The sequence below is a fragment of the Leptonychotes weddellii genome, chromosome 4 (genome assembly GCF_054177405.1).
Source record: "Leptonychotes weddellii isolate Sample4059 chromosome 4, ASM5417740v2, whole genome shotgun sequence".
Taxonomy (NCBI): domain Eukaryota; kingdom Metazoa; phylum Chordata; class Mammalia; order Carnivora; family Phocidae; genus Leptonychotes; species Leptonychotes weddellii.
The window spans coordinates 105,528,213-105,541,291 of NC_138372.1; the positions used below are offsets into that span (position 1 = coordinate 105,528,213).

The 13,079-nt window shown below is 37.6% G+C and overlaps 1 protein-coding gene across 1 annotated transcript; it reads right to left on the reverse strand.

Moving 5' to 3' along the window:
- Positions 1–264: 264 nt before the first annotated feature.
- CYP7A1 (cytochrome P450 family 7 subfamily A member 1) lies at positions 265–10,019 on the reverse strand. The gene is made up of 6 exons (XM_006739527.2): positions 9,714–10,019; positions 7,396–7,636; positions 5,923–6,500; positions 3,881–4,011; positions 2,329–2,504; positions 265–1,551 (listed from the first exon to the last, which is right to left on the reverse strand). The coding sequence occupies exons 1-6, from the start codon at positions 9,791–9,793 to the stop codon at positions 1,252–1,254; spliced, it is 1,506 nt and encodes a 501-aa protein (XP_006739590.2). The 5' UTR covers positions 9,794–10,019; the 3' UTR covers positions 265–1,251.
- Between the last annotated feature and the right edge of the window lie 3,060 nt (positions 10,020–13,079).

Sequence of the window (13,079 nt, forward strand, 5' to 3'; positions counted from 1 at the left end):
CATACAGAAATATCAATAAAAATAGTATAGCTGATAACTCCAATGTTTAAAATATTTTACCAAAGCACTGTTGCGTACAGTAGTTAAACACTACTATCTAGCCTTCAATTATTTTTCCTTCAACTACAAGTCATTTAAAGATAAAAAGTATTTAAATAAAATACAATGTCTAGCTACATTTAACGAACTCTTTGTATGTTTCATGTGCTTTTAAATGGTCATTTTCATCGTTTTCATTTTAAAAGATATCACGGGAGAGCTACATTCTCTTCATTGATGCATGGTTAATAGTACCAGAAAAACTGCCTTCTCTGAAAAAAATCCCCACTTTAATATGGAATCTAATGAAAATATAGATAAGATCGTTGAAACCTGACATAGACATTAGAGTTTCCAGCAAAAATACATTAAAGCATAAAGAGAAAATATTAAAACCATCTTCAGTGTTTTCAGGACATCAAGGCCATCATTTTAAAAGCCCTAAATACTGCCTATAGGGAAAAACATTTTCTTTTGATTAAAGAGCATGATAAAGTCACTTAACATGTCTTTTATAATATACATCTGCATTTGACTGTGGTGGGGAGCATATCGGGTGTGCTTGTGCTAATACCACATTCCCATGTGGTAAGACAGTCACGGACTTCTGGCTGTGCCTACCCACTCCTTTTCCTTTAAAAGGGCTCATAATGCTCTAAACTTCCTGCCTTCTTTAGAGACACATGAAACTGTCACAGGTCCTGGACAATAAAAGCGTTGTTATAAAAAAGAAAAAAAGGTATCCCATATCTAGTCAAAGAATCATGTGGTTTCACTAAAACGTGAATTTGTACCTTTTTTCATAATTATTGGGTGGTTTTTATAAAAATAAAGCTGTTTCCTTAAGGGGGAGAAAAACTTTTGCCAATCAGAATATCTTCATTCTGGGAAAAAAAAAAAAAAAAAAGACTTTTTCCTCTGAAAATAATGAACTTCAGTGCCTGGCTGGATGAAAATTCACTGACTTATTCAAATGAAAACAAATTATTGTGCCCCTAGAAATGAGGTTTTTTTTCACTAGCACGGTCTGAGATAGCATCTGGAAACAGTCATCAAAATGTTAAGATTCAAAAGCAAGCATCTGTGTACAGAGTTGGACCCCGCTGACTTAGTGCCCCTACCACCAAAGAGGACCGTCCAAAGGGACAGATACATGATGGCAGTCTGCAGGCTGGTAACATCATCTCATGTCCTCTGCTTCCAACTATATGTTCACAAATGTTTGAATTTATATTTAAACTCAATATCATTTAATGGTGGTAAAATGCCCAAGCCTGCACGGGACTGGTCCAAAGGGGGACATTTAACCTGGCTCTCCACAAGCTCCAGTTCAAAATAGGAAAGCATCAGAATCAAAAACTGCTTGATTTCCTGGACAGCAAATATTCTCCCTGGACATATTGTCGCTCCTGACCCAAAGGGCATGTAGTAATACTTTAACTTGATTCCATTACTATAGAAGGTGGTCTTTGTCTTCCCACTTTCATCAAGATATCGATCGTATTTAAAGGTCTGCAATAAAAATACAAAAAAACAGAACTGTAAGATAGTTTTAAAGGAATTTATCGGTTTCTTGACCTGGACGCTCCGAAGAATAATTTTCTTTTTTAATCCAATCTATTGGTAATTTAGCAAATTCCCCCACCTTAACTCAGAAATTAATAAGGAATAGGAGTTTAACAAGAACTGATGGGAACAGAAAAAGCTTTATAATACCTTCCATTCTGCCTGGGTGACTAGTTCCTCCATTAGGCAGAACAAGAAGGAAGAGTTCAAATTAGAAACTAAAAGAACCAGTATATTAGCCTCATTTCCTGGATTTGGGAGCAGGCAATTGTTAAGGAAAAAGAAAGGCAGCAGCTTTATTATAATGATTGCAAACATAATCTAGCAGAGATGATGTGATGACAGGTATCAGGAATTTTAAAATTCAGGCCATCATCCAGGTCTTCCAAAATATATGAATATTGGACATAATTTAGAAGACAATCCCTATGGCTTCAATGGTTAAGTCAATTCTTATTTTTTTAAAGATTTATTTATTAAAAAGAGAGAGAGAGAGAGCACCTTTTGGGGAGGGCAGAGGGAGAGGGAGAGACATAATCTTAAGCAGACTCCTGGCCAAGCACAGAGCCCAACACATGGGGCTCGATCTCATGACCCATGAGATCATGACCTGAGTCCAACGTTTAACCGACAAAGCCAACCATGCGCCCTGGTAAATTTCCTCTTTATTTCCATCTGGGTAGACATCACCTGGATATTGAATTTTGATGAACAATCACTTACCAAAGGGTCTGGGTAGATTTCTGGATCAAAATGCATTAATTGCGGGTAAAGAGCTATGATGTCATCTTTGCGGATGTTATAGGAACTGTCCTGGAGGTGCAAAGTGAAATCCTCTTTAGCAGTCCGGATGTTCAGAGAGGCACTGGAAAGCCTCAAAGACTCCTTGATGATGCTATCTAAATATTTTTAAAGGAAGAAGCGAGGAGAAGGAGGAAAGCAAGAACAAATCATGTATTTAAAGGCCTCATAATATGGAGTCTGAAATACTGCTAGCAGATTATAACACAACCTGAACAGACTAGGGGAAGCTGGCCAGATAAAACTTACCCAATTTTTTTTTCTGTTGCCACTATACTGTAATCAATGATTCAGTTGTGTCTGAATGTCATTTTTACCTGATAATCTGAGTTTATGATAATCATTTTGTAAGGATATAATCTTGGTTATCAATGGCAACTAGACTGTTATAATTTTATGGAAAAATAATCTTATTTCCACATGACACTAGACATCTAATACAATTGGAAAAATCAGTAACTCACTTTTATGTGAATTACTCAAATTTTATTACTTCTGAGATTTAATATACTGATATCATTTTCACATAGAAATATTTTTCCAGATGTTTAATGCTGCTTCAGTTCAGTGTTTCCAAGACCCCATTTTTATGATTACACTACCTGATGGTGTGTGATGGTGCCCTACTGTCTGATAAAGATATAAAGGGACAAAAAAAACCACCCTGCAAATAGCTAAAATATGCAGATCCAATGAGAAGGTCTAGCCTGACCTTCCAGCCTCTATCCTTTTAGCGGTCGTGTTTCAGGTGGTCATCATATGATTGTGTGTAAAATCATAACCTGTTAGCCCTTTCTTTTTCAAATGAGAAAAGCAAGTCCCCCCAAAATGCAATGGCATGTCTGGGGTCATCCGTGGTTGGCAGAACCCCCTATGCTTCTTGCCTCATGCCCCTTCCACTAAGACCTGCTGCCCCTAACAACATGCACTGGGTTCTTTCCTCAAGAGAAAATAACAAAAACAAAAAGAAAACTCTTTATCACTATAAAAATAGAGTATTTTTGTATTTCTGCAAACCACAGAGAAGCAAAAATAAGAAATACAAAATAACCTTCAATCCCATCACTCAACCCATGCAGCTAATTCTAGTGTCTTGATGGTACTTTTTCCTCCTTTATTTCATGAAAATGAGTAATATGCTCCCATTAATCATAACATCAGTGGTAAGGGGAATATAATAAAGGAGACAGAGTAGGGCAGGGCAGAGAAGCAGTTGAAAAGGTAGGGTCAAGAGTCTCACATTAACACTGTATCTGGTTCCACCATTCCATCCCAGGTATGAACTTAACCTCTCCGTGTCAATTTCCTAACCTGTTCTGTAGAAATTAGTCACCAGTCATAGGATTGCAGTGAGGATCGAACGGGATCACACATATGAAATACTTCGCTTAATGCCTACAGGTAAGTGCATAATAGATATTGGCAATTACTGTTTGTGGGACACAGTAAATGAAATGTAACACAGTAAGCATACCTAGCACTGGCAAGTCATTCAGTTGCATTTGATTCAAACAAATAGGACTGCCGTCAAAGCTGATTTTTTGGCCAGCATTCTCTAGTGTTTTATTCACTTCTTCAGCAGCTGCTTTCATTGCTTCAGGGCTCCTAGCAAAAGTGGAGAAAAGAAGAGATGTACAGAAAATAAATGTTTTCTATACCAAAAGATCTGCAAACAGGAGTTTTCCCCTTCTTTTTACTAGGTGGTCAGGATACCAGAGAAAGTAGGAAAGGGACATTTCCCAATTACTTTTTACTCCATTTTGTAATTGTGTCTAAATCCTTGGATATTAACAAGAATTGTTGCCTTAAAAGGCCTTGCAACACAGAAGTAAAACTTTGGCCATACTTTTATAAATAAATGATTCTAATAAAGATTAAATGGTCAAATTAGTCACGTACATAACAACTGAGAAGGAATATTGCATGTAAGATTAATAATTATAAAGTATTAGCTAAATTGCAAATGGATGTCAAAATTTACTGTTAAAACCCATACCACGATTTCGGGTAGAACAACAGCTTTCCCATTCTTATATTGTTCTAGCACTTTAACTTGTAAAATGAATGCTAGTGCGTTTTAGTGCATGGACATTTACTGGATCCTTAGGGCCATGGGGATCTATATAACATGATTGCAGTAAATGAGTCTCAGAAATGTTTGACTGGTAAGTATATGTGTGACTGTCATAAAATGGTTACTATTACCCTTATGATATTATATTGATGTTGTAACCTTACTGAAAATATATGAACTTATTCTGGATGGAGATCTCTTAAGTAAAAACTTGGGAAGACATTTAACATTTGAGACAGATTAGTATGGGGTTTTTATATCTGAAATTGTTTCTAATTTTTTGGGGGGGGAGAGAGAGAGAGAGCGCACGCATGCGTGCGTGGGAGGGTGGGGCAGAGGAAGAACTTGAGCAGGCTTCACGCCCAGGGCAAAGCCTGATGTGACCTCACAACCCTGAGATCATGACCTGAACTGAAACCTAGAGTCAGACACTTAACCGAATAAGCCACCCTAGTGCCCCTAAATATTTTTTATATTAAATACATAAAACTGTCAGCCATCAGTGGAAATTTGGCATTCCCAATGCTACGGTATAGTAATTTTGTGTCCACGTGACACTAAACGCCCAATTTAACCAGAATAATCCAATAAACCATTTGAATGTCAAATCTCTAAAAGACTAACACTTTGGAACACAGTCATGTTAGGTAAAGTATGTTACATGCAATGTTTTTGTTACATACTTTTAAAAGGCAAAATCTAGCCAAAGCCCATCAATAATAATCAGTAGAATTGATCCATAGCTATCATAGTTGGTCCAATAAACAGTAAGACAGAAATTACTAATGGGGTGGAAACAAACTGTTTTTTGTTTGTTTGTTTGTTTTTTTAAAGATTTTATTTATTTTTTAGAGAGCGAGCGAGAAAGAAACAGCATGAGAGGGGAGAGGGTCAGAGGGAGAAGCAGGCCCCCCGCCGAGCCGGGAGCCCGATGCAGGACTCGATCCCAGGACCCTGGGACCATGACCTGAGCCAAAGGCAGACGCTTAACCATCCGAGCCACCCAGGCGCCCGGAAACAAACTGTTAATACACGGAGGACTAAGACATAGGCACTGCCCTTTCACTGTCCACAAGTCCGAATCATTAAGTACATTTTTATGATTATGAAGACAGAATTCATCAACTTGAGTAGGCATCATGAGGAAGAGCCTGGGGTTGAAAGCAAGGGCTCTGGGCCCAGATGGCCTGAACTGACCCTATGCAGTGCATTCTTCCCCTTGGAAAGGTCTCTGCTTCTGCAGGATGAGTGTGCCAGGCACGGCTGCTTATGGTTTTGTGAGGATTGGATGAACTGATACATGTTAAACACTTATAAAGTAAATGTCACATTCTTGACTGATAGCATGAGAAATTACCGTGACTCTTTTTTTTTTTAGTTAAAATAGTAGCTTTTCTGCTTTCAATTAAAATAAAGAAATAAATGGATAAATTGCTAGTTACCTAATCATTTGAAATAAGCTCCAGAAAGTCGCCGGGATGGTGTTTGCTTGTGACGCCCAGAGGATAGCGAGGTGTGTCTTAGCCTTATCCATGTCATCTAAGGTGGAAAGCATGTCATTCAGAAACCTGACCAGTTCCGAGATGCGGTCTCTCTTTCCGAGGTTCTCATGCCTCAAGCCCTCTGCCAGTTTTTCCCTAGCATGGTGTGCGGTCTTGAACACATGAATGGGGAGGCCTGCTACCAGAGCCGGAAAGATTTTGTCAAATTCCTTGAAGTGGTCAAGATTATTCAGAATGAGTCCTTTTTGTGCGTCTTGCCCCGTAAGATCTTTGCCAAAGAGAGTTAAATACCCAGCTTCAAACATCACTCGGTAGCAGAAGGAATACATCCCTTCCGTCACCCAGGCAGGCGTCTTTGATTTAGATACCAGCGGACGTCTCATGACAAGTTGGAGGTTCTCCATCATGGCTTCTGTGAGGGAATTCAAGGCATCGCCCTGCAGGGTTTTGATGAAAGTTTTACTTATATTATCAGTGGTGTTTCCATCACTCAGGTCAATGCTTCTGTGCCCAAATGCCTGCCGATAAATGAAATGTGTGAAAAAAGAGATTAAACCTGATGCAGTGCTAGGAAATGGCTGAAAAACAGATTAGATACTTCCATAATTCTCTCCTTGTTAAAAACAGGGCAGGAGGGAAATTGGCCTTTGTACATACAATTTCATAGCACTTTCCGAAAAAATGGTCAAATCCTACCCTTCCTGGAAGGCCAAGTTGAAATTCCAGCTCTTCAGTGAAACTTCCCACAACCATGAAAGTTGTCCATTTCTTACTTTTCTTATGCTACTGAATCTATTGGCATGTTAATTTGGTATTAATCCATATTTGTCTTAGTCATCAGTTCTCTGCTACATTTATTGTAGATGTACTTCAACCAGACTTTAGTCTACTTAGAGCTGAGACCGTGTCTAATATTTCCTTGCAGAGACTCACTAAATATTGGCTAGTTGCTGTCTCTCTCAAAGAACTTCTCAGATTATTGCTAAGCGATGCCCAAATATCTGATCAGTTGCTTGACAAAATTTAAAAATTGTGTGGCAAAAGTGTGGTAAAACAAATGTTTAGTGCTAAGTTTCCGCCACATGTGCTCTGGGAGTTATGCAGATGAGGTTGACATGAAGGAGTTTGTACCTATCTTACTGATACAGTGCCATCTGGCTCAATAAAATATTTCATTTTTATTTCACTCTAGGTGGTTAAGAAATGACAAATCTATACCTATTTTGACTTTTGAAACAATTATTCCCAAGAGGTTCTGTCTAATTGGATTCATTATATTTCTAAGAATCTCCATGGAAGGATAACTCTCTTCAACATGTCTATTTCTAAGTCTAAGTACATCAAAAGGCTAAGTAGACTGACATACAAAAAGTAGAAAAAAGCCGAATGCTGTATAAATGGGAAACTGGTTACCTTTGCAGAAGTAGTGAAGTGAAACTTTTTCCAATCCAAGTATTTCCCATGGCACAACACCTTCTGGTATGACAAGGGATTTGTGATGAAGTGGACATAGTTTCCCATCAATCTGCAGGTGAAAACGTGACCATGTTTCCTTTGATTTGCTCTCAGGAACTCAAGAGGATTGGCACCAAATTTCAGAGCACATCCCAGGTATGGAATCAACCCATTCTCCAGAGGTGGTTCACCCATTTGTCTGTAAGACACAAACATATGATAAGTATGGAAAATTACACATTGTTTTTTTTGGTTTTTTTTAATTTTATTTATTTATTTGAGACAGAGAGAATGAGAGACAGAGAGCATGAGAGGGAAGAGGGTCAGAGGGAGAAGCAGACTCCCCGCCGAGCAGGGAGCCCGACGCGGGACTCGATCCCGGGACGCCAGGATCATGACCCGAGCCGAAGGCAGTCGCTTAACCAACTGAGCCACCCAGGCGCCCCACATTGTTTTTATTTACACCTGATTTAAACTTTTACTACTGACTTCAAACTTCAGAACTCTACAGTTATAGATAGTTCCTTTGTTGAAGGGGCCCTGCTCTTTTACTAAAATAATGGGTTTTATTAACCTAGTAACATGATATGTTGGTAAAAATGATTGCTAAATCCATCCATCCATCCATCCATCCATCCATCCATCCATCCATTCCACAAACACTTATTGAATGTCTACTATGTGATAGTCCCTTTTTCCAATGATGAGGATAAAAGGATCAACAAAGCCAACAAGATTCTTCCTCTCAGTACAGAGGAAACTGTACTCTAGTGTTTATATTTCTCCTAAACATCATTTGCCTGAGTCTCTCAAAATGTTTTATATGATTGTTTTCTTTAAAGATATAAAATACTGAATTGCAGAGAGGATGGCAAAATTGAAGTTTTCAAAATCTTCATAGTTTAAAGACATTATTATTCTATAATGATTGTTGAAGATAAGAATCTCATTTGAGAAATTAGCTTATTATAAAATGATATTAAGTAAGATAAGTATTGATAGGATCACCAATTGTAACTCAACACTCTTTCATGCTATTTGTTGTCTCTTTTTAATTGAAGTATAGTTGAAACACAGTCTTGCATGCTATTTATTTTTTTTAAGATTTTATTTATTTATTTGAGAGAGAGAGAGAACACAAGCAGGGAGGAGGGGCAGAGGGAGAGGGAGAAGCAGGCTCCCTGATGAGCAGGGGTTCTTGACCTGAGCCAAATGCAGATACTTAACCAACTGAGCCACCCAGGCACCCCTCTTTCATGCTATTTTAAGTGTTTTTATTAAATACTATAAACATTAATTTTCCAACATAAACTCCTATCCCTCTTGACAGAACTACTTAGCATAAAATAATTATGTTCATTTTATGAGTTCAAAGATAAGTAAGGTTAACAACTAAAACTAGAAATTATCGGGCCTGAATTAAAATACCATAAAGCATACACACACACACACACACGCACGCACGCACACACACACACACAAACAACTTGTAAACGAGACAGCACATAGCAATCTACATAGCTGAAGATATGCTGTGGGTAATTCTATCTTTTGGAGATTGACATAACAGAATGCTTACATAGCCCTCCCCCAAATACTCTTTGAGCCAATCAGAAGGTAAATAAAAATGGCTATGTATGTGACCCTATTTGTATTTCTTGTCTTCTTGAAGCCATTATAAATAAATGACACATAAATAAAAGTGATGTTACCTAAATTTAGCAGTTGCCCGATTTACCATGGTTTATTATCATTAATGAGAAGAAGATAATAGAATGACCAATGCAGGCTCTGTGCTCTTGTCCAGACCTAGGCTGAGTCTATCCAGTGCACAAGAACTAGCTGAGAAGAGAACATTCATTTAGTCAGAGCATCTATTTAATCCTCATGCTAGAAAGAAACCTTTTCCAATACAGATCCCACTTACCACTTGTATCCTTACTAATCCAGACTTCATCTTTATATACACCCAGAAACATACACAGAGACTTTATAAACTTTTTGTCACTTATGTTTAACAAGTTTGTACATTTTTGCATGATCATGGGTATGTCAGTACTAAAAGGGAAAGACTGTCATTCAATCTTTTATTAGATGTAATATGATACCACTGCAAATTTGTAAATTATATCTTAAATCTAAAGTTTTTTAGTTAAAAAAAGAAGAAAATGCTAGTGAGTGTAAGTACAGAACACCAAATTTATTATATAACAACGAAGGTAAAAGAACTTTAAATGAATGAACTAAAACACAGTTAAAGATAAAACTTTCCTTACCTTCTCCTCATTCCAAGAATAAGCCATAAACAACAGCACACTGCTACAACAATCCCCCAGATCAAAGATATGGTCATCATTTTGCAAATCTAATGCAAAACTTCTGAAGAGGAGAGTCTCTGATTAGAAAGGTAAGGATGTCACTGAACAGAGACTCCGGCTAGACTTTTATATAAGGCAAGATCCTACACTTGAGTGACCAAAGCAAACAATTAACCATTTGTTCATCCTATTAGAAAAAAAAAAAAAATGCCTGGCCTTGAACTAAGTCCACAGGTATCAGAAGAGGTTCCAAAACAATCAGAGACCTGCAATAGTTGATAAGTTGAAGGTCTTTCAAACAGATGCTGACTTAACATTCAGACCTGGTAACAACAGCTAATATTGCAAGTTTAGTATGCTTATAAAAAGGACAAAACATAAACATTTTCAAGATGAACATATCAAATAGTAGTGTAAAATATAATAATCTAAAGAAAAATAAGCATATGTTATCATTAAGCTAGTGGTTGGATCTTGTTACCTTTTGAAGAAGAAATCAATTTAAATGATTAACAAGAGATATGGTGGTCAAGTTCAAAGGAAAGAGAACTGGGTGAAATGTTTCTGCTGCTTCATGTTTCAGTGCTTTTACAAAGTCATAGATATTTTACTATATATAGTAACACGTTACTTACCTACCATTCTCAAGAAAGTATCCCACATAAGTTCATCTTCCAATTAAACAGTTTATTTAAACATCACAATTTTATCAACCATCTTTGCTAATTTAAAATATGTTTATTAATTTTTCTAATTGTTAAAGTAATACAATTTCATTTCGAATCATTTAGGACTAACTGAAACATATCTTGGTAGAAAGGGAAAGTCAATTGATAATTAACCTCCCCTACTACTCCCCACTCAGAGGCTATGACTGTTAACTGTATGGTATGTATCCTTCTAAATTTTATTTCAGTGTACACATATACAAAACTTGAGCACCTATTCTGTGCCAAGAAATCTTCAAAGATATTCTGGTTACAGGTGTTAACAAAATGGACAGATTTCCTACTCTAATGGGGACTCTATTTCAATAGAGAGACAGATATTAAAATATAAGTGTTAATAAAATAAAACATGGTGTAGAAAGTATTGGGGACGAGAGCAGCTTTAGATATGGTATTCAGGGAAGGGCTCTCTGAGGAGGGGACAGACCTTGTAAGATCACCAAGGGAGACAATAAAGCCCAGGAAAACAATAGAGTCCAACACCAGGTCACAAAGCACTCCATTTATTGATGTCAGTCAGAGAGTGGGAAAAGAGATAGATAAGGAAGAACCAGGAAGAAAGCCAAGAGGATATGGTGTCACAAGAAGCAAGAGGAGAATGCACTTGAAGATGAGTGATGAACTGTATCACATGCTACTTTGAGGTCAAGAAAGATGACAAAGAAACCTTGTATTTGACAACATGGATATAGTTGGTGAGTCACACATAAACACATAGAGATGCGTTATATTGGATACTTTTTTTGTTGTTGTTCTATAGCATTAAAAAATGAATGCCACATTATGGACATTTCCTGTGAGAGAGAGAGAGAGAGATTTTTTACATATATATATATATATATATATGTCTCTTCACTTTTAATGTGTGTATAGTCTTCCATTGACTAAATCAGTTAACTGATTCCCTACTGATGGACATTTGGTTTGTTTCCAGATTTGGGCCATAGAATCCATAGAATAATCTCATGCTTTTTTGCCTCCTTAAGCAGAGACCACAAATCTTTTTGTGTTTTGTGATTTATGATCATAATTATTAATATCAATCCTTGTATGGCAGTACATAGATTTCTCAATCGACTTAGGTGTTTTTTAGGGCTTTCTGCACATTAAATGTATTTAGAGTGATGTGCCTTTTTGAATAACTCTGTTTTTTCTCTATGACTCTGAAAACTAAACCTTTACAGTCAGGATATGACAGTTAGAGAAAGCACCAACCTAATATCTGAACAATTTAACCCTTTAGAGTCACCTCTCAAACAAACAAATGAAAACAAACAAAACACCTACAGGAAAGGGAGCATGGGACCTCTAAGTATCATCTTGCAACTTCCTGTGAATTTATAATTATGTCAAAATTAAAGATTTTCAAATAGCGCAGGGGAAATACGTTCACAACCCTGGGAAAACTTCCTTAGGTTTTGTTTCAGAACCGTACAAACTCCTTTCAAATACAGCCTGGTTAGTATTTATCTCTATTTTCTTTACCCTGATCTCTTCCTTTAACTCCTTCACTTACTATCCCTCTTCTACACAACGAAAGCCCAGGAAACACACCCACAGTTTCCTTCATTTGGCTGAGGGAGAGCTATGGCTTGAATATCAATATTCCTATTTTTTTCTTATTGTATATGGTTTACATGTTCTTTCTGAGGATGTCACTTCCTGCTGCTGTCACATGGCCACAAAGGGCATCCATTACACCCCTAATATGCTGCTTCGAATCTGATGAGTGGGAATGTAGATGCTTGTTACAGTTGTCCAAACTATGAGTAGGCTTCGTGGAAATACCTAAAAGATTTCCTGATGAGACAAGGGTGTAAAGTTTCATGCATGGATTTTAGGACATCTCAGTGTGTTCAGCATGGTGCTTGGAGTATCAGGCATTAAATAAATGCTAGCTGAGTTGGAAAGTCCCTTTCTTGCTTTTTTATTCTCCACTATGTGCCAAAGTGTGAAGTTTTGTTTTCTCCTGGCTCCCCTTCTCTCTCTCTCGCCACACTCATATACTCACACTCACTTACACACACATACACACACACTCATACACACCCACACTCACACTGAGCACCTACTCCTTGTGTCAGGCACTGCGTCAACACTGGGGACACAGTGATACACGAGGCAGCCATGAGCCCTGACCCTGTGGGGCTTCGACTGCAGTGGGGGAAAGAGTAAGTGCCCCGATCCACAAAGAAGGATGTTCTAGTTGCCAGGAGGCCCAGCACGATAACTGAGTTAATCTAAACTCTCTAATCCCTCCATTGCCTGTCAATTTCCTCTTTCTTTGTAGAGAGTAGCATAGAGCACATGCTTCCTGATGTGCAGAGGAAACCCTTGTTCTGAGCCTCAGAGAATATAGGGCCCGAGTCCAAGACCCCTTCAGCACAAACACATGTATACAAAACAAGGATACTCAAACTAGACCAAAAGAAGGTAATAAAGAATAACTAGAACTATCAGCTTCTGTAAACTGATGACACATTTAAGTGGTTTCCATTAAGAAATGCAGTAAACATCGTTTACATAAAACTTGCACATCAGTATGATTGCTTTAAATAAAATGAACTGTGAATGTGACCAAACAATTGAGTCGTAC

What these genes read in the sequence shown, in the direction of transcription:
- CYP7A1 (XM_006739527.2), bottom strand. Translation starts at nt 9,793, where the DNA reads ATGATGACCATATCTTTGATCTGGGGGATTGTTGTAGCAGTGTGCTGT. An exon ending in ATTCTTGGAATGAGGAGAAG is followed by an intron (nt 7,637 to 9,713) that starts GTAAGGAAAGTT and finishes TGTGTCTTACAG; the next exon opens with ACAAATGGGTGAACCACCTC. An exon ending in AGCTTATTTCAAATGATTAG is followed by an intron (nt 4,012 to 5,922) that starts GTAACTAGCAAT and finishes CACTTTTGCTAG; the next exon opens with GAGCCCTGAAGCAATGAAAG.